Source organism: Macaca thibetana, chromosome 3 (genome assembly GCF_024542745.1).
Source record: "Macaca thibetana thibetana isolate TM-01 chromosome 3, ASM2454274v1, whole genome shotgun sequence".
Classification (NCBI taxonomy): Eukaryota; Metazoa; Chordata; class Mammalia; order Primates; family Cercopithecidae; genus Macaca; species Macaca thibetana.
In genome coordinates, this window is record NC_065580.1 from 165648397 (window position 1) to 165668855 (window position 20459).

At 44.0% G+C, this 20459-nt stretch overlaps 2 protein-coding genes across 25 annotated transcripts in view; one reads left to right on the forward strand and one right to left on the reverse strand.

The window, feature by feature from the left end:
• The window catches only part of SOD1 (superoxide dismutase 1), a 1049346-nt gene that overhangs the window by 406353 nt on the left and 622534 nt on the right, over window positions 1-20459 (reverse strand). Inside the window, exon 1 of one of the 16 annotated variants that reach the window (XM_050786109.1) lies at window positions 2547-2556. The exons of the other annotated variants lie outside the window; for them this stretch is intronic. The gene's annotated coding sequence lies outside the window, so the exon portion shown is untranslated. Of the gene's footprint in view, window positions 1-2546; window positions 2557-20459 lie in introns of those variants that run through there. 16 annotated transcript variants of the gene reach the window in all.
• The window catches only part of TIAM1 (TIAM Rac1 associated GEF 1), a 1375699-nt gene that overhangs the window by 295095 nt on the left and 1060145 nt on the right, over window positions 1-20459 (forward strand). For all 9 annotated transcript variants that reach the window (XR_007724593.1, XR_007724594.1, XM_050786046.1 and 6 more), the window contains 2 exons: window positions 12089-12536; window positions 18841-19013. Coding sequence is in view for 7 of the 9 variants with exons in the window: in XM_050786046.1 (XP_050642003.1) it covers window positions 12089-12536; window positions 18841-19013 (621 nt within the window). In the remaining 2 variants the exon portion in view is untranslated. The remainder of the gene's footprint in view (window positions 1-12088; window positions 12537-18840; window positions 19014-20459) is intronic.

Below are 20459 nucleotides of genomic sequence, written 5' to 3' on the forward strand. Positions count from 1 at the left end.
ATTCAAAGAGATGATCTATAGAGCCTTTGGAGCTTAGAGAAGGATACAGTGACACAGACTGTTAAAAACAGAACATCATCTTCGACTTTCACTTTCACCTGAACGGTGCTAAGTTAGTGCATATGCTATGTAAGAGTTGAGAGGGGTGCCCTGTTGTATTTTGGCTCTCCGTGGTTCTGACTCTAGGGATGGCTAGACCCCTGCTCTCCTTCACACTCCATGGCTGATGGGGATTTGAGCTTTTGAGTTATGGTTACCCCCAGAAAATGGGCAAAGCAAAGGACAGTTCTCCCCTCCAGGTCTGGTACCACTGAAAGCTCTCATGTGTCATTGTTATATGAAATTTGCATTCTTTGGCTTGTCACCTTCTAAAATTGTTAATATATGGAAGTGAGATCATCTAAAGGTGGTGTCTCATAAAATCACTGCTTAGGCAGCTTAATGTAATGGGAAGTGCCATTGGCCAGGAATCCTAAAAAGTGCATTTGCATCCTGGCGTGAGTGCTTACCCAGTGGTGACCTTGGGCCAGTCACTCCATCTTTTGTGGCCTAGGATCTCTTGCTGTCCAGTCTGAGTGACACCAGCCTCCCACAGGGCCATTAGGAGAACCAAATAGGATGCCATGCATGGAAACCTCTTGTGGAGCCTATAAAATGCACGGAAGTATTATTTTTGTATTGACTTTATATGTTGAGTGAGGATCTTTAATGACTTGAAACAAACCCCAGAATTATGCACAACACTATCCACCCGCCCACATTTCCTAGTCTAAGTTTGGCGTGTTCATCCAACGCGATTTCTTGAGAGCCCACTATGTTCCAAACAGTGTATTTTAAGAGGCAGTGGGTGTGGAAGCTTCCTTGAAAAGAATGCTTTTTAAAAAATTTTTTTTTTCTTTTTTTTGGTAAAAGTTTTTGACCCAGGAGACCTCTCCAGTGAGCTTGAATCGTAGATATTAAGTCTCCTCGGCTGCCCTGGTGATGTAGTTGAATCTGTAATTGTCCTGTCAGCACTTTTCCTCCCCAGAAAAGAGTTCCTGGCAGACATTTGACCCAGGAGCGTGACCTCTAAGCCTGGAAGAAAACACATGTTATCTGAAATAATGTGAACAACTTCTTTGATTTGAAAATGATGAAAAAAGGGTTTTTGGCCCTTTTTCCTGTTTTTGGATTTTTTCAGTAGTTGGATGGATTATTGAAATGTGAAGGCACTGGAGTTCACATTTCAGTCTTGAATGGTGGCACATATGTTCTTCAGGGTCTGGCTGGCAATTTTTGGTTTAATCCGGGTATTTTATGAGCATGTTTGTTGTGCATGCACATGTGCACTGTGCAGAAAAGTTTGTCTTGGGGGTCAACATGAGTAAAGCCTCATGCTATTTGAAGCAGAATTTATTTCTGTTGGTTTCTGTAAAAGTACTTAATAGGTTACTCCTTGGATTTAATTGATGGCTAGTTCGTCTTTGGGCCTGAACTTTATGTATTTCTTTTTTTTTTTTTTTTTTTTGAGACGGAGTCTCGCTCTGTCGCCCAGGCTGGAGTGCAGTGGCCGGATCTCAGCTCACTGCAAGCTCCGCCTCCCGGGTTCACGCCATTCTCCTGCCTCAGCCTCCCGAGTAGCTGGGACTACAGGTGCCCGCCACCTCGCCCGGCTATTTTTTTGTATTTTTTTTAGTAGAGATGGGGTTTCACCGTGTTAGCCAGGATGGTCTCGATCTCCCGACCTCGTGATCCGCCCGTCTCTGCCTCCCAAAGTGCTGGGATTACAGGCTTGAGCCACCGCGCCCAGCAATGTATTTCTTTAATTACAGACAGAGGAGGGGGCTGCCTACTGTCAGACAAAGAAGTTAGGAGCCTATCTGAGCTTCCAATTTTGAGGCTGTTACCTCTTGGTTATTTAACTTCTATGGATCTCAGTGCCTCTTAAATGAGGCTGGAGATTCTGCAAACGAATGAATGGAGAGCTCACGGCACAGTTTTACACGTACAGATGCTAAATAGGAGTTTTACACATACAGATGCACAATGTGATAGTGAAGACTGCCTCATTGTTCTAGGGTTCAGCTCTCCTGTGTCTTTGAGGCTTTCAGTGTGTGAGTTGGCGAGAGAACCCTACCGTTTGATGGAGTCTTATAGCCAGGTTCTGTGTTCTGTGGGAAGCTTTGGCGTGGAGCCGTTGTGCATGCTTGCGAGGAGAGCTTCATTCATCCACTTGGGAGATGAAGGAACATGGCCAGGTTCTACTGAGCATGTCTCTGGGAACCTCAGCCTCAGGAGAGCAGCAAGGAGCCCGGCTGTCCGAGCATCCCTAGCCAGGTGTGGTGCTGGTGAATAGGTTTGTGAGTTTCACTGGCCAGTTTCAGACACAGCAGCATTCCTAGAAAATAAAGAGATTAAGAGATAAGGTGTCACAACTGGATGAAAACCCAGGTATTCTTTTTTTTTGAGACAGAATCTCACTCTGTTGCCCAGGATGGAATGCAGTGGCATGGTCTTGGCTCACTGCAACCTCTGCCTCCCAGGTTCAAGCGATTCTCATGCCTCAGCCCCCACAGTAGCTGGAATTACAGGCACGCACCACTGCGCCTGGCTAATTTTTTGTATTTTTAGTAGAAACAGGGTTTCACCATGTTGACCAGGCTGATCTTGAATTCCTGATCTCCAGTGATCACCCTCCCGCCTCAACCTCTCAAGTGCAAGGATTACAGGCGTGAACCACCGCACCCGGTCAAAAATCCAAGTCTTCTGACTTGCTAATCAGAGAGGGCCTTTTCTTCCAAAGCACACACCCACACTGCACTGCCTCCCTGTGCTTGAAAAGGTTTCAGCTCAATATCCTCAGATTTTAAGATCAAAACCCTCAATTGTGGTACACGCACACACACATACACACACACACACAAGGGCTTGGCTGAAAAGAAAATTGTTACTGCCCACTCTTGTCACCTAAAACAGTGATTACGGAGAGAGGTGGCCAGGATAACTCTAGCAGAGCCATCCCTCACGGCTGCCTTCTTTGATAAGCAAGTAGTCGCGTTGATGATTTCATTAATAACAAGGTAGAGTGCAGCATTGTCAGAGGAGGAGCTTGAGTTCCTAGAAAAATTATCTTGATGTTTAAAATTTTGTTTTATTTTGCAACTGAGCTTCAATGCCTCAGAGATAAGTTTGTTTCCTGGGCTGAAAATGCACATCAACAACCATATGATTCTTGACCTTTGCTCACAGACTCTTGAGAATCAGATGAAAAATGTGGACCTTTTCCTTAGAATAAAGACTTCTGCATATCATTTCAGGGGATCCATAGGTCCCCTAAAGTACATTCCATCTAGAGGCTTCTTTCTGGTTAAGAACCTCAGGTTTTTGTAAAACAAATTTTTTCACGTAAAATCGATTTTTAAAACACTCTTGTCTTTTTTTCCCTTCTCCTCTGTCTTCTGTTTGATGCCTTTTTTTTTTTTTTTTTCTCTTTATCTTTCTTTTTCTGGCACATAAGTTAAGCAATGAGATATTTATTTTGAAAACGAACCCATGCATTTTCAACAAGAATATATATCTTCTTTGCCAAGATCTTTTTTTGGGAAGTGGGATGGTGGGTAGGTAGTTGAGAGATAGCTTATGTCAGCAGTTCTTAGACCTTTTTATACTCTTAAAAAAGTAATTCAGGTGGCCTAGGTGGGCGGATCATTTCAGGTCAGGAGTTGGAGACCAGCCTTTCCTACATGGTGAAACCCCATCTCTACTAAAAATACAAAAATTAACCGGGCATGGTGGCGGGTGCCTGTAATCCCAACTACTCGAGAGGCTGAGGCACGAGAATCATTTGAACCCAGGAGATGGAGGTTGCAATGAGCTGAGATTGCACCACTGCATTCCAGCCTGGACTACAGAGCAAGACTCCGTCTCAAAACATATACATATATCTCTCTCTATATATATAAATATATATCAAATATATATGATATATATTTATATATCAAATATATTTGATACATTTTCTATATAACAAATATATTTGATTTATATGTATTTATATATTGTATAAATATATATTTATATTAAAAATATATATATTTTGACCAGTCTAGGAAACATAGTGAGACCTCGCCTCTACAAAAAGAAAAGGAAAAATTAGCTGGCCATGGTGAGTACCTATTGTCCCAGCTACTTGTGAGGCGGAGGTGGAAAGATGGCTTGAACTCAGGAATTTGAGGCTTTCACCCAGGAATTTGAGGCTTTCATGAGCTAGGTCACACCACTGCACTCCAGCCTGGGTGACAGAATGAGACCCCTATCTCTAAAAGAATACAATGTTTTATTGTCTAAAATAAAAGATGTGGGACACAGGCATTGTTTTCCATTTTTGCAGATCTCTATGACTTACAGCTTAACAGAAGACACTAGCATCTCATACCTACTTCTGCATTCACTCTGTTGCAATATGCTGTTTGGTTGGACCCTATGAGTAGAACCTGGCCTTGCACAGGGTAGTTGGAAAAGGAAGAGCCTCACGGATTCCCTGGACATATTTTAGGGAACCGTAGTCCATACTTTGAGAGCTGGTCATTTATGCTAATACAGGTTGGGAACATTCAGGATTATGATTATTATTATTGTTTTTTGAGACAGGTCTCGCTGTGTTTCCCAGGCTGGAGTGCAGTGACTGTTTACAGGTATCATCATTGTGCATTGCAGCCTTGAACTGGGCTCAAGTGATCCTCTTGCCTCAGCCTCTTGGGTGGCTGGGACTACAGGCATGGACCACTATGGCCACCAGTTCAGCTTTTGAGGATCACGTTCTTAGGTCGGGCACAGTGGCTCATGCCTATAATCCCAGCATTTTGGGAGGCCGAGGTGGGAGGATCACTTGAGCTCAGGAGTTCAAGACCAACCCAGGCAACATAGTGAGACTTTGTATCCACCAAATTTCAAAAAAATTAGCCAGGTGTGGTGGTGTGTGCCTGTAGTCTCAGCTTCGTAGTAGGCTGAGGTGAGAGGATTGCTTCGGCCTGGGAGGTCAAGGCTGCGGCAAGCTATGATCATGTCACTGTATTCCACCAGCCTGCATGACAGAATGAGACCCTGTCTCAAAAAAGAAAAAAAAAAAAAAAAAGATCACATTCCTAGTATAAGAATAGAGGAAAGTTGTGCCCCTTAACTCAAATTGGGTCATAACAATGTGTAATCATTGTTTTCTTACAGCATAACTGTAAAAGTATGACTGTTGGATGTGGCCATGAAGCCAGCCTGCCCTAAAGGCCTCACAGGGTCTCCATGGGTCCCAGGGGAGAACTTAGGAAACTCACCTGACTGGCCTGTCACATTGTCATTTGGGCCCAGTTGGCTTTGGACCACCAGTTGACCGAGCATCTAGCTTGGGCCATAAGATAGTTCAATATATCTTTCTTTCTTTCTTTTTTTTTTTTTTTTTTTGAGGTAGAGTCTCGCACTGTTGCCAGGCTGGAGTGCAGTGGCACAATGTCAGCTCACTGCAACCTCTGCCTCCCCGGTTCAGGTGATTCTCCTGCCTCAGCCTCCGGAGTAGCTGGGACTAGAGGCACCTGCCACCACGCCCAGCTAATATTTGTATTTTTAGTAGAGATGGGGTTTCACTATGTTGACCAGGATGGTGTAGATCTCTTGACCTCATGATCTGCCCACCTCGGCCTCCCAAAGTGCTGGGATTACAGGGATGAGCCACCACGCCCGGCCTAATATATCTTTCTTACTTTCTCAATTTTTTAAAAGAGTTAACAAAAATTTAAGTGAACTCCGATTGCATCCACACAAGACAAAGTCCATCTGGGTTGCGTGAAACCTACAAATGTAAGCTTTATAGCTAGGACTCATTTGTCACCTCAACTTTAGTTGAGCATGAGCTGAGTTGAGAAATGACAGAACCTTTAACTCCAGCTGCAGTGCATTCCCTGAGAGACTGTTTTCCTTGTTTTGAGATTGTGGTGGAAAATGAGCAACAGTGAGTTCATTCAGCAATTATTTTTGAAGTGCCTTCCCCATGCCAGGCTCTATTCTTGGCACTTGGGATGCGTCAACGAGGAACGATCCACGAGCTCGTGGAGCTCGTTGGGGTGAAGTGGGTGTGTGTGGCAGAAAACAGTTAGCACAATAAGTAAGCGATGTGCTGTGGAAGAAAGACAGGGCGTGTTGAGGAAGATGGAGTGTGGGGGATGCTGGGGGCAATTTCTGACAGGGTGGTCAGGGTGGGCACTCTTGAGAGGGCAGACCTGGATAGGGACTTGAAGGAGAGGAGGGGAGGAGGGAACTGGCTCCTGAGTTGCAATATGGGAAGATGCGCGGCACATTTCAGCAAGGATGAGGAGCTCAGTGTGGCTGGGGTGGGGTGGGGGTGGGAGAGGAGATGCTGTGGAGAGGTTGGCATGGCAGTTGGAGGAAGCACAGAGAAGGCTTCTGGTTGTAGTAAAAGGGGGGACGTGAATATTCTTGGGAGCGAGAAAGGTTGGGAGTATGCCCTGGAATGAGTTCTTCAATTTCACTGGTGGGCCGGGACATCTGAAGCTCAAGTGCTAAAGCCGGACACTGGGGGAGGGTCTGGAACAGCAGTCTGAGGAGTCCTCCGCATTGCTCCTGGAACATTTACCTGGCAGGGTGTGCCGGATGGATTGATGGAAGGAAGATGGTTTAGAAGAGAGAGCTTATTGCTCAACCAGTGATGTGGCACTCAGAAGGGAAGAGAAAAAACTGAGTCTCTGATATATTATGGATAGTGAGGAGGGAGGGGAGGGATGACCGTAAAGTATAAGCACATACATAGAAAAGCAGCTGAAAGGAGAGGTGATGATTCGTTTAAGTTAGACATAAAGCGTCTCCAATCAGGAGTTACCTGAAGGAACATTTCAAGCTTTTGCGAACGTACTTTGGAATCCCTTTTTGGTAACAGTAAGAATTTTGGTTCCAATGCTTGTAGCTGAAATTGTGAGTCACTCCCATTGGAAATCATTAGAAGAAAAGGAATGGGTGTTGGAAACATAAAAAGAAGGGCATAGAGATTTTGCCCTAAGAAAGGAAGGGAAGGGAAAATAGAGTTGATTTCCTATGCTGGCAAATCAAGGGTGGCAATTATTAGTAATTCATAATAGTGACCAGTGGTTACTAATTTACGATGTAGAGAACGTCACCATTTTCCTAGTTTAGTGTGCTGTTTTATGAATGTGAAAACAGTGAACAAGCCTAATTAGTATTAGGCTAGCACCAGCATTGGTATGCCTGTGTTTTTCCCAGGTTTCTCAGAGACCTTTCTTCCATGTTGGTGCAGGAAGTTAGCAACTGAGTTCAGGCAATGCCTTCTCTCCTTGGGCTGAGAAGTAGGGCTGAAGGTGGAGATGACCATAATTATAGTTAACATTTTTGAGCAGGTACTATGTGCTGGGCTCAGTTCAAGACACTTTTCCTGGGTAACTCAATCTCACAGTGTCTTACAAAGTGTCTTACAAAGTACATGTGTTGCTCTCCCCATTACACATATCAAGAAATTGAGGCACAGATTGGTTCAGAGTCATTTACCTAGAATTGATACTTGCTGTACTGAGATTATCAAAGGAGGGTGTACTGAGAATACCAAGGAGATAATACTGAGAACCAAAGATGATATTCGTGTGTGTGTGTGTGTGTGTGTGTGTGTGTCTAATGAAGGGTACTTAACATTTTGGGGTTAGGAAGAAGATGATCAATCAGAGGAAGGACATGTTAGAATTTAACAAGGCAGAAACAGTTTTAATTCAGGATTTCTGCAGGTCCACATTTCTTTACCCCCTGGAATTCAGTGAATTCTGCATTATATTTAGCATCTTAACACAGGTATATTCAAGCTAAGCTGGATCTATCAGGGAAATTAAAGTGACAAAGGAAACATTATCTAATTGCATTCGACTTATAACTTAACTACAAGTGGCCAATTGATTCTACTCGTCCTGGAATTGTCCCAGAGCCTTTGCACTTTCTGGCTAATTGCATTTTCAAAATTGTGTTCGCACATCATTAGCTCAGAAAACCTCTCCCTTTCGTAGTATTTGAAGTCTCCTGTCAAAACAACTGGAGCCTTACCACAATGTGTCATTAGTCTACATTCATGCTGCATGACCCTCCAGTTTTTTAGGCAGTGAAAACAGGCTTTGAATTTGCCTCTTGCCTCCTTCATTTTAGTGTGGGAGCTCATTTAAGCATTTGTTGCCCAGCTCAAATGCTAAGAAAACTCTTGCCCACAGCTGTTGTATGTATTAGGCTACAGCTGGCCACTTGTGCATACATTCATTTTGGGGAAGCTGCCAGTAGAATGGAAACTGGTGAGTGCCCTGAAAATCTGGCTTCAGAGAATTTGTCCTGGGAGAACAGGATTGAAGAGCCTCTCTGCCCCATGAATGTTGTTCGTGATCGGAAATCTCTTCAATGGAGTGCTTCTAACATGGAGAGTTTATTTGGAGCTGTTTTCTGGAAATCTCGGCTAGATCATGAACCTTGTTTAGAATGATTTCTCTGTCTAGCCAGGATCTTACCATTTCCCTTGATTTCCTCTGCCTTTTTTGATTAAAATTTAGTATTTGACTCTAAGAGGGAACCTCTCTTGCAGTTGCTACAAAAACTGCTGAAGCTCCCCTGGGACTATTCTGTGGTGTCAGTCTTCGGTATTTGTCGCTCCTGGGAAGACTGCGGAGGTTTCCAGGTGCTTCTGGGTAGGGGAAGGATCGGGATTCTCAGGTGGGTAGTAGGAGGAGCCCCCCTGAAAGATGACCACTAAGTGAATTTGCAACACAATGAAGGAAAGAAAGAACGGTGTTGAGTAGCACCTCTGGGTCATCACTATTTCCAGCAACGCTGGAGAATGGACTTCTGGGAATTTGGGACATCCCAAGCTTCATGACTAAATAAGGGCTGGGGCTGGGCAACCTGCATCCGTTTCTCAATGGGCTGGGTCACATATCAGTGGGGGCATGTGTACCACTGAGCCTGCATAACCACTTAAGGATTCAAGGTGGAGTTGTCTTGGATCACAGATGACAAGAGCATTCCCGGGTAGTGACACGGAGCTGTGTGGTTCCAAAGCATCCAAGCTCAGCTGGGGCCCGCAGGTCTTTTACCTGGAGTAATCACTTCCTTCATTAGTTTAGTGGTTGTCCCCGAGTTGAACACACATAGTCTGGGCCATGGCAGAGCTACAGTGTCAGTTGGCACGAGCAGATGTTCAGGTCTTATACAGAGGTGAGTGTCCATTGAGGCCTTACTCTTAGTTTAAATAGAGACAGATGTGAAGACCTTCTGTAAAGGGATGGATGGTGTTGGGAATATAGTGGAATCTTATGAGACATGCTCTTGAGAGTTGGTCTTTCAGGTCTCTGCCTCTCTTTTCCTTATCCTCTCTTCATCTCTTCCTTCCACTTTCTTCCACTTGAAGGTTTTAGCTTTTTGCCAGGCAGGTCAAGGCAACTGGATAAACAGTCACTCAGCTTTTGCTGAAAAAAGCTAGAAGAGCCATTGTTGGTAAGAAAAAGGGGAAGGCATGGGATTGGTTGGTTTGTTTTGTTTTGTTTGTTTTGTTTTGTTTTGTTTTGAGACAGGGTCTCACTCTGTTGCCCAGGCTGGAGTGCAGTGGGCAGTCTTGGCTCGCTGCAACCCCTGCCTCCTGGACTCAAGCGATCCTCCCGCCTGCCTCAACCTCCCTAGTAGCTGGGACTACAGGTGCATGCCACCATGTCCGGCTGATTTTTTGTAGTTTTATTAGAGACAGGGTTTTACCTTGTTGTCCAGGCTTGTCTCAAACTCCTGACCTCAGGTGATCCACCTGCTTCAGCCTCCCAAAGTGCTGGAATTATAGGCATGAGCCACCATGCCCTGCTGGGATTGAATATTTAGACAGAATCTGGTCAGGTGCTACCTCCAGCTGAGCCATGAGGTCGCCATATAATAGTGGAAAGTGTACTTGGAAGGATAGGTTTCAACCTCCCATCTGCCACCAGCCAGACTTGTGATTTTCTGAGCCGCAGGCTGTTAATCAATGAGATGACTTTGCCAAGTCCCTTCCTCTTCTGGAGCTCTGGGAATTACAAGACGCCTGGGATCATTTCTCTCCTTTGTACCAAAGTCTTTCTTATGGAATAGTGATGTTACCTGTGTAGCTAAATTTCCCTGTCTTGTAGAGAAGCATTTCACCTCTTTGCATTTTAGAGGAGAGAACTTAATAGCTGATTTTTCATGCATACCAAACTTTCTTACCAGAAGGACTGAGACATGAAAATAATCCAAAAGTTTGGAAAATTCATGGACTTACCTTCTATAACTCAGTGGTTATCCTGAATAATCAACAATTGTCAAATTTTCTTTTTGTCTTGTATCAAGAAGGAAGCATATGGTCAGTGTCCCTGCCAGGGAGCAATGTGGGTTGATGACAGTGTTTTCCTGTTTGTGTAGAGGATTTTTACCAATTGGCTCTAGGTCTTTCATGACCACCCGTGGATGTTAATAAGCAGGATAGCAGATAGCAAAGCTGTGGGAGCCAGCAGTTACAGGGGTCTGCATCTGAGCTGCATTCGTGGTTTCTTTCTTTCCCTTAAGTCCCTCTAACTCCCGGGGGTCTAAGCTCCATTTATAATGGAGTTGATCCCTAGAAGCTCACCCAGCAATCTCCTGCTGCCATTCTACTCCCACCACCGTCTTTTTTCCATGTCTTGCTATACACCTCTTTTAGTTGCTCACTTAATATTTCTTCATGATGAAGGTGAATTTTGAACAATTCTTAGAACTGACTAAATGAGGTTCGTGGAGATACAGGCACAGTGTCTGTCTGGGGCCTTGTGTAGGCCAGTATTCGTTTGTGGCATGGCTCGTACTACCCCCATTGCCTCTCAGCAAAGATAGGAGCCCAGAGCATTCATTTGTATTGTAATTCAGAATATCTGGTTAGTTTTTACATGTTTGAACCAGAATTAGCCATTTGTGAGACTAAAGGCCCCCAAATTGGTGAAACTGCCAAACCGTGTATTACTTTGGCATCTTCTATATTAGACTCAGGCTCCCATTCTCTTCCTTGGAGAACAGTCCGGCTCCTTTCTTATGCATAAGACTGTTGAGCTGTTCTGTCCAGTATTGCAGTCAGTATCCTTCCTTGATGACTACCATCATTTAATTATTGTTTATGGAAATGCCTGTAGCACTTTAGAGCAATTAAGATACTGATTTAAGAACAGACCTATCCGTCTCAGAAATGTTCAACTTCAGAGCAGAAGCAGTTTTGGAAGTTTCCAATGTTTTTAAACTAGGAATTGATACCCCCCAGTATCTTGGCAGTTGCCCCGAGCTGTCACATGGCCCTGGGGCAGCAGGTAGCCTGCCCAAGGCTCCTAGCATCCCAGCTTTGAAAGGGCAAGGTAATTGGAGAGCTGGATGGAGCTGTGGGCCCTGCAGACTTATTTAGCACAATGCAGAGTGCGAGGCTGCTTGTTTTTAAGAAGCGAAGCTGATTAGAGGATGAGGATTCTTGCCTGCTCCTGGAACATGGGGCTGTGCCAGGTGAGTGGGTGAAGCGGTGCCCTAGCTATCTTTTCAGTCACCCCATTATAAAAGAGACTCCTAAGCAGGCCTTTTATTTATTTATTTTTAAAGATATCAGCTATAAAGACCTAGTTATTCATGGTCACTCCCTACGTCTGGAACAACTAACTCATCTGCCTGCAGAATTTCCTGGAGTTCAGGGCAAGCTGATGAGGCTGAGGGTGCTGGGTTCTCAGCATGGCAGCTGTAGAATCTCAATCGCGAATTTGCCAATTCGTTAATTACCTTAGAGAAATAATAAGCTCTTTGAAGTGTTCCTTATTTCTTTTATATTTCTTGAACATTCCAAATCGTTTGTTCTCATGGAGGGTGGCTAAAGGTTTCCTGAGCAGCTCTGCTGGGTCTGTGCTGGTCCAGGGTTGAGCAGGACCTGGTCCAGGAGCCGTCGGGAGTGGCCGTACCTTATGCGTCTCCCGGTGCTACAGAGCCCTGGCTGGACCCACAGGAGCTCCCGGGTTCCTTCTCTACGTGACGCTTGTCTTCTTTGCTCTCCCTTTCTGCTCCCAAGGATATTAATGCAGGCGAGGGCAGTGAGTTTGCAGACAGTGGGATTGAAGGGGCCACCGCCGACACGGACCTCCTGTCCAGACGATCCAATGCCACCAACTCCAGCTACTCACCGACCACAGGCCGGGCCTTTGTGGGCAGCGACAGCGGCAGCAGCTCCACCGGGGATGCGGCTCGTCAGGGGGTGTACGAGAACTTCCGGCGGGAGCTGGAGATGAGCACCACCAACAGCGAGAGCCTGGAGGAGGCCGGCTCAGCGCACAGCGATGAGCAGAGCAGCGGCACCCTGAGCTCCCCGGGCCAGTCGGACATCCTGCTGACTGCCGCGCAGGGCACGGTGCGTAAGGCCGGCGCCCTGGCCGTCAAGAACTTCCTGGTGCACAAGAAGAACAAGAAGGTAGAGTCAGCCACCCGGAGGAAGTGGAAGCACTACTGGGTGTCCCTGAAAGGTGAGAGCGGGACGGCCCTAGCTATGTGCCAAATGCACTAATAGATGTGCTCCGTGGTGCACATACTCACGGGATGGGTGGGTTTATTGTTGTTGTTATATAGAATTTGAAAGTTATACTAATTTTAAAAATTTATCATGGTAAGAGCATTTCGCATGAAATCTACTCTCTTAACACATTTTAAAATGTGCAATATGGTATTATCGACTACAAGTCCAATGTTGTAAGGCAGATTTCTAGAACCTAGTCATCGGGGCTGGGCATAGTGGCTCACGCCTGTAATCCCAGCACTTTGGGAGGCTGAGGCAGGAGGTTCACTTGAGCCCAGGAGTTCAAGGCCAGCCTGGGCAGCATAGCAAGACACCAGCTCATAATAAACAAACAAACAAACAAACAAATAAATAAGCTAGAACCTATTCATGTGACTTAAGTGAAACTTTATGCCCTCTGAGTAGTAAGTCTCCCATCCCCACCCCTGCAAATGATGTTTTATTTTCTTTTTTCACAGTTATGCTAGAGGAGCATCTCATGTCTAGTTTTGGCATATATGCAACTGATTTGATGACAGTTTCAAAGGATGAGTTCCAAAAACAAACAAATCTTTTTGGAATCATTCAGCTTTGCATCTTTCAAAGTGACTATTTTGGAGGGAAATTTATTAGCTTGAATTCTATGAAATTGCCATTTTTTAAGGTAAAGAATTGGTAGAATAACATTAATTTCATAGGCTTCAACCTGATATTAATGGAATGTATAGACCATCATGTTTATGAAAAAGTCAGTTACTATTTAATAGTCAAACTTTGTGTTTTTTACTGTGTATATATAGATAACAGACATGTATGTTAGATCACTTTATTTTCTGTTTATATAACCATGCTTGTATTTGTTGGTATTTATTGTTATTTTGCACATTTTCGTGAATTACATGTACGTATTGTTGCACGTATCTGCGTACGTCCTGGCAGCGTAGAAAATGTAATATATTTGTGAGCTCTATATTTTAAAAAGAAAAACACTTCTCAAACACACAGAGTTTTCATCCCAAGCTAGACTTGAAACAGTGTTAATACATGGCAGGCTAGGTTAGCTATGTCAACAGGATTGATGGAAAGGCACAAGAGAAAGAAGCCTGGGCTTACCAGTATCAAACTAGATCATTTGATACTAGATTTCACAGACTGTGGTTGGTTTGGGAACATGCAATCCTAGAGACGTGGAGCAGCCTAGAGCTCTGCTTAGTGAGGTGAACACAAATGCCTATGCAGGTGCAGATCAACCCTTGCACGAGTAGGACTTGGGTTAGCCCCATTACTCTTGGTGCCAGCTGTTGCTCAGATGCCTGATGACATAGAAAGAGAGGGTTTTGGTTAGGATATAGGTTTTGCATGTGCCAGAGACCCGCCATGCCATTCCCAATGCCGTAAGCAAGACAGAACTTTATTTCCCTCCCACCTATCAGAAATAGACAATCGAAGGCTTGTGTGATAACTCTTTTCTATGAAGTCACTCAGAGGCCCCGGCTCCTTCTGAAGTTTGGATGCTCAGCTATTCCTAGAGCATTATCTTTTCCTTTTTTTCTTTTTGAGACAGGGTCTCACTCTGTCTTCCAGGCTGGAATGCAGTGGCACAGTTATAGCTCACTGCAGCCACAAATTCCTGGGCTCAAGTGATCCTCCTGCTTCAGACTTCCAAGTAGTTGGGATTACAGGCATGTGCCACCATGCCTGGCTAATGTTTTTATTTTTTGTTGAGACAGGGTCTTGGTATGTTGCCCAGGCTGATCTCCAACTTTAGGCCCCAAGCAATCCTCCTGCTTTGTCCTTGGGTTTACAGGTGCATTGGTTCCTGGCCTCCTAGAACATTATCTTTTGATGCTTTTTTGCTGTAGTGGTCTTGCATATGAGACATAGATGTGCATCGTGGTGGAAGCATTTTGGAGAACTGCAGTGTTCTTTCTTTCTCATGTGTGACCTGCCTTATCTTAATTTGGAGGTGCTACAGGCTTATGTCTGAGGGGCCTGGATCACACCAGTGGCTCTGCTCTGGGAGAGTGAGAGGAGATGAGGGGAAAGGCTTCTTCTTCTTCCACTTCCTACTTCTCCCCTAGATGGTCACACCACTGGACGCTGCAGCCTCTTATCCTTAGCAGCCCATCTTACTGTTCATTTTATTAATTAGTGCCAAGTTCTTAATAGCTTGATCTGAAGATCACCTGCAGCACAGCCTCTTGAGGATCTTTCTGGGTTGTACCCCACACCTGCTGAATCACAAGATTTGGAGGTGGGCCCTGGATGAGTTTGCTGGGGCTGCCATAGCAAAGCACCACAGCCTGGATGGTGGAAATAACAGAAATGTATCATCTCACAGGCGTGGAGGCTGGAAGTCCAAGATCAAGGTGTTGGCAGGGTCGGTTTCTTCTGAGACTGCTCTCCTTGACTTGGAGATGGCTGTCTTCTTCCGGTATCTTCGCATGGTCTTCCCTTTACTTGTCTGTGTTCAAATTCCTTCTTCTTATAAGGGCACCATTTATATTGGATCAGGGCCTACCCATGTGACCTCATATTATCTTAATTACCTCTTTAAAGGCCGTATTTCCAAATACGATCATATTCTGAGCTAACTGGATTTAGGATGTTTGGAGGACACAATTCAGCCTGCAACAGGCCTTGACTTTGTGATTTAAACAAGCTTCCCAGGGGATTCTCACTCTCCGGTTGAGAGCAGCAGTGTTAGTGGTGTAAAATAAAAATGATTAGTTGACTTTTTTTACTTTTGACATATCAGAGGGGTTTATTTTGTTTCTGCCATTCCCTCCAAGAGTAAATGATACAGGAAGTCAGGGTGCAGGTGTCCAGGAGCACAGCCCACAGGCTCTTTAGGGAAGGGAGTCTTTACTTTCTTGGTGACGCGGATCTGAGTGACACAACCTGTTGGAATTCAGGCCCAGAACATGGAGCCGCTGAGTTCTTTGCTTCATCCTGATGGGTTCCCAGTATTTGTTGACAACCTCAGGGCTTTGTCCTTGCTGCTCAAAAGCAAGAGTTGCGGCGAACTTTTCCTTAGCAATGCTTGAATATTGGGAAATAAAAAGCAGAACACATTGGAACTGTGGGATAGAGATTTTTTTTCCCCCAAAGATTCTTTCCCATTAGGCAAAGTAGTTGATTTTTTTAAAAAAAGATTTCATTTGGAATTAGTCTCTGGAGTGTTTCCATGGGCAACGGAAGAACGTACAGATTATGTTCCAGGGAAGATGAAGGTAAACAGACTTTCATCAGGGGGAATGTGGTTCTCAGATTTGCTGCTTCGTGTTCATCTTAAAATTGGAACAAGTTGATCATTGAGTAAAAGCTGATTTTAGTCACCTTTGGTGGTGCTTTGTTGTGGATGATTCGAAATCAAAGTTGAAAAATTATAAAAACAATTACCTGATAGGACCATAAAGTATTCAGTAGGTGTACATGTTAGGATTTGTGAGTGTCCCCTAATGCATTATCCACAGACTTCTTTCTCTGTTCTTAACCCACGCTAAGGTGTGTTGCTCCTTTTATGTTAAGAATCTACTTTTCATTAGTGTTGAATTAGTCACAAAAACTATTTAGAGCAGGGTTTTTCAACAGTGACACTGTTGACATTTTCTGGATAATTCTTTGTTGTGAGGGCTGTCCTGGGCATTGTAGATGCTTAACAGCTTCCTTAGATTCTGTCCACTAGATACCAATAGCACCTTCCCCCAAGTTGTGACATCCAGAAAGGTCACCAGACATTGCCAAGTTTGCCCCACCATGAGACCCTCTGATTTAGAGGAAAACAGTTTCGGCCTCCCAGTTTTGTTATTTCTTTCTGTCTCTAATCTGTGCTAGCCTAAGCCATGGAAATAGGAGGTACAGATGATTCTGCTTTTTGATACAAGTGTTCCTGAAAAGCCTTGAGATTCTCAAAATCTTTGGGATTTGAGAAAAATAGAGTTGGGGCGGGCTACTCCACAGGTATGTATTTAAATTACACCATGCAACTTTTAAACCCCAAACTAAAAAAAATTAGCTTAGTGTGGTGGCTCACTCCTGTAATCTCAGCACTACAGGAGGCTGACGCAGGAGGATCACTTGAGGCCAGGAATTTGAAACCAGCCTGGGTAACATAGTGAGACCTTGTCTTTACAAAAAAAATATAAACAGATTAGCCAGGTATGGTGGCATATGCCTGTAGTTCCAGCTACTTGGGAGACTGAGATAAGAGGTTCACTTGAGCTCAGGAGTTCAAGGCTGCAGTGAGCTATGACTGTGCCACTGTACCCCGGCCTGGGCAACAGTGGGACCCCATATCTTAAAAAAAAATAGTAATAAAAATAGAAATAACCCTGCAGAACTCCACTCAAATTTTTTAACAATAAGCAACATAAAACTTTATCTTTTTTTTTTTTTGGAGACGAAGTCTCACTCTGTCGCCCAGGCTGGAGTACAGTGGCACAATTTTGGCTCACTGCAAGGTCTGCCTCCCGGGTTCACGCCATTCTCCTGCCTCAGCCTCCCAAGTAGCTGGGACTACAGGCGCCTGCCACCACGCCCAGCTAATTTTTTTGTATTTTTAGTAGAGATGGGGTTTCACCATGTGAGCCAGGCCAAAACTTTATCTTTCATTTAAATTTTTTTGTGACAGGGTCTTGCTCTGTTGCCCAGGCTGGAGTGCAGTGGCATGATCATGGCTCAGTGCAGCTTCAACCTCCTGGGCTCAAATAATCCTCCCAGCTCGGTCACCTGAGTCGCTGGGACCATAGGCATGTCCGGCGAATTTTTTTTTTATTTTTAGTAGAGATGAGGCCTCACTATATTGCCCAGGCTGGTGTTGAACTCCTGGGCTCAAGTATTCCTTCCACCTTGATCTCCCAAAGTGCTGGGTTTATAGGCATAAGCCACTGTGCCTAGAAAACTTTATCTTTCAAAAAAGCGTTAGTATAAGGGTTTACCTTTGAAAAAAGAAGCAACTGTAATTTGAATGGGTAGAAGGAACAATTGAGACTCCTGAATTATGGAGACAAGGACCACAAGTATGAAATCATGATGCTCAGCAGCACCATGCAATAAGGACTTGTAAGCAGAGCCCGTGGTCAGACTGTGCCAAGAGAAAAAATGTGAAATGAGTGGGCAGGGCATATCAATATGCTTCATTCATCTGTGTGAAAGGATGTAGAGTTCAACAGCTCTTCTATGGTAATGTGAAATATTATAGGCTAGGAAAAGTTGCCCTTGAACCAGTGTGACCTTTCCATTGATCTGCATCATTCTACACTACTAATCGCATATAAGCAAATTTGCTTTACAGATTCCCATTGTAGCTGAATAGATTGAACTTTCAAGGGTTGTGCAGTTCACAGGAAGTGTGGCACTTGTTTGTGGTAAGGAAGATGGTGAAAATGTACGGATAGCTTATGTTGAAGTTGAGGAAGAGTCATAAAGTTATACCCTGGCTTCCCCTGAAATTGATTTCAGTTAGTTGAGAGTAAGTGTTCAGCTAGTAGTTGCTATTAAAGTGAGCCTCAAGTTTAGGTGATAATGAAGGGAATCTATGGAAGCCATCTTGCCACAAGTCTATGAAATATTCTGTTGCTACTATCTTGTTAGTTTCACAGTGCAATTATGTATGGACCAGGACTCTGGCTTCTCCCAGGCCTTTGTATGTGTGCCATGGATTTCCTCTTTCAGTAGGAACAAGGGCATGGTTGGCTTCTAGAAAAAAAATGTTTATAGATGTGAGACCAAAAATGTATCATTGTTTTTCTTATCCTTAACGTTCTTAATGCTGGTATTATATATTGTTTTATCCAAGGGCATGGTCTGGAAACTACCATTTCTAGATTTTTCTGGTTGCATATCATGTGAGACATATTTGAATAAGCTTCAGTCAGACGGTAGTGACTTCCAGTCCTCACACAGTGCCAGGCACAGTTCTGGCCTGGAGGACCATGTTTATACTCGCCTCGGGACAGACGAGTCACAAGACCCTATGTCTGTGAATAGACCTGTAATGAATCAATCTAAAACCCAGAGGCAGGGTTTGAGAGAACTTGAGGGCATGCAGGAAGGAATCCCAGGCAGGCTGAGAAGCTACAATTTAAGATCTTTGACCTTCTTTAGTCCCATCCAAGACTTAAGTCCAAGCCTGGCTCCATTCTCTTTACTTCCTGGGTTCCACGTGCTTTAATTTTCAGCCTCTGACAGGGTGCACGTGTTAGATTCCACTATGGGTTTTTTTGTTTCCCAAGCACTAAATACTCATGCACACCCCTGTTCTGTTTCCTCAGGATGCACGCTATTTTTCTACGAGAGCGACGGCAGGTCTGGGATAGACCACAACAGCATCCCCAAACACGCCGTCTGGGTGGAGAACAGCATTGTGCAGGCGGTGCCTGAGCACCCCAAGAAGGACTTTGTCTTCTGCCTCAGCAATTCCCTGGGTGATGCCTTCCTTTTTCAGGTTTGTTGGGCACTCCTTTGCAGGGCATTTCAAACCTCTGAACTGGGTACCTTCTTTTCTTTTTCTTGCCTAGGTACCCAGTCTTCCTCTCTGCTTTTTTTTGGTAGTGAGATTAATCTGTTGCTCATTATAAAAACAAAAATGGTGAATGACAAAATAAACATCTGTACTAAATTCCAAGAATGGGTGCATTCAGAGGTTTTCCAAGTGAAGGCTAAGGAGGGCTATGAGTTGGATGTGAGAAACTTGCTCTGTTTGTCATGAGTTGAAGAATATCTTCGTGTGGTCTCAGTACCATTTCTGTTGCATTTAAGAAAAGGATCATGAATTTCTTCTTTTAGACATGATTTGAGCTGTCAAAAATTTTTACTTATAATATGTTCTTTTCTAATATTAATCATAAAGTAAAATAATGACATCTCAGAAATGACTGGCATCACCTAACAGTTTCTCTTCCTCATCTGATCAAAACTTTCTACTCAGCATCCTTGAATTTCAACTTGTAAAAAAAATATTTCTCTGCTAACTGCTTCAGGATTAACATTTTCTTTGATACAGAATCTTTTGAGTTTGGATAGTTATAATATACTCAGCAAGAACTTTTTTGTGTTGTTATGTAGGAAGGCTTTCTTTATTGATTCCATTCAAGAATTAATTTCTCAAATCTTTATTCTGTGCTTGCTGTGTGCCCTGCATAGTGCTACTGAGCACACCAAGAAGATTTTGACATTTCGTCTTTTTTTTTTTTTCACCCAGGCTGTAGTGCAGTGGCACAATCTCAGCTCACTGCAATCTCCGCCTCCCAGGTTCAAGCAATTCTCCTGTCTCAGCCTCCTGAGTAGCTGGGACTATAGGCACCTGCTGCCATGCCTGGCTAAGTTTTGTATTTTTAGTAGAGATGGGGTTTCACCATATTGGTCAGGCTGGTCTCGAACTTCTGATCTCAGGTGAGCCACCCACCTCAGCCTCCCAAAGTGCTGGGATTACAGGTGTGAGCCACTACGCCCAGCTGACAGTTCATCTTCTTCAAAGTGTTCACATAGAGCAGAGGGGACAGACACAGTAAATCTTTATAATATGGTAAAGCCTAACAATGACTATTAAAGGAAGAGCAGGTATAAATGGCATGACAAGGACAGTAAGAATATAACATGGAAGGAGGGGGCTGGAACAAAGGTATAGAGGAAGGAAATCATTTATTTCACCAAGTTTCTGGCTTTGGCTTCAGAACCTGTTTCTATTTGGACAATTAAAGTAAGAAATATAAAGTGCTAATTTTGATTATGTAAAGACAAAGCATCTGTGTTTTCTTTTTTAAAAATCTGTGATGTAAAACACAGAAAGAAGAGTGCACACAACATAAGTGTACTGCTCAATGAGCTACCATAAAGTAATTATGCAACCACTAACTAGGACAAGAAATAGAAGTTTCAGGCACCTAAGCCT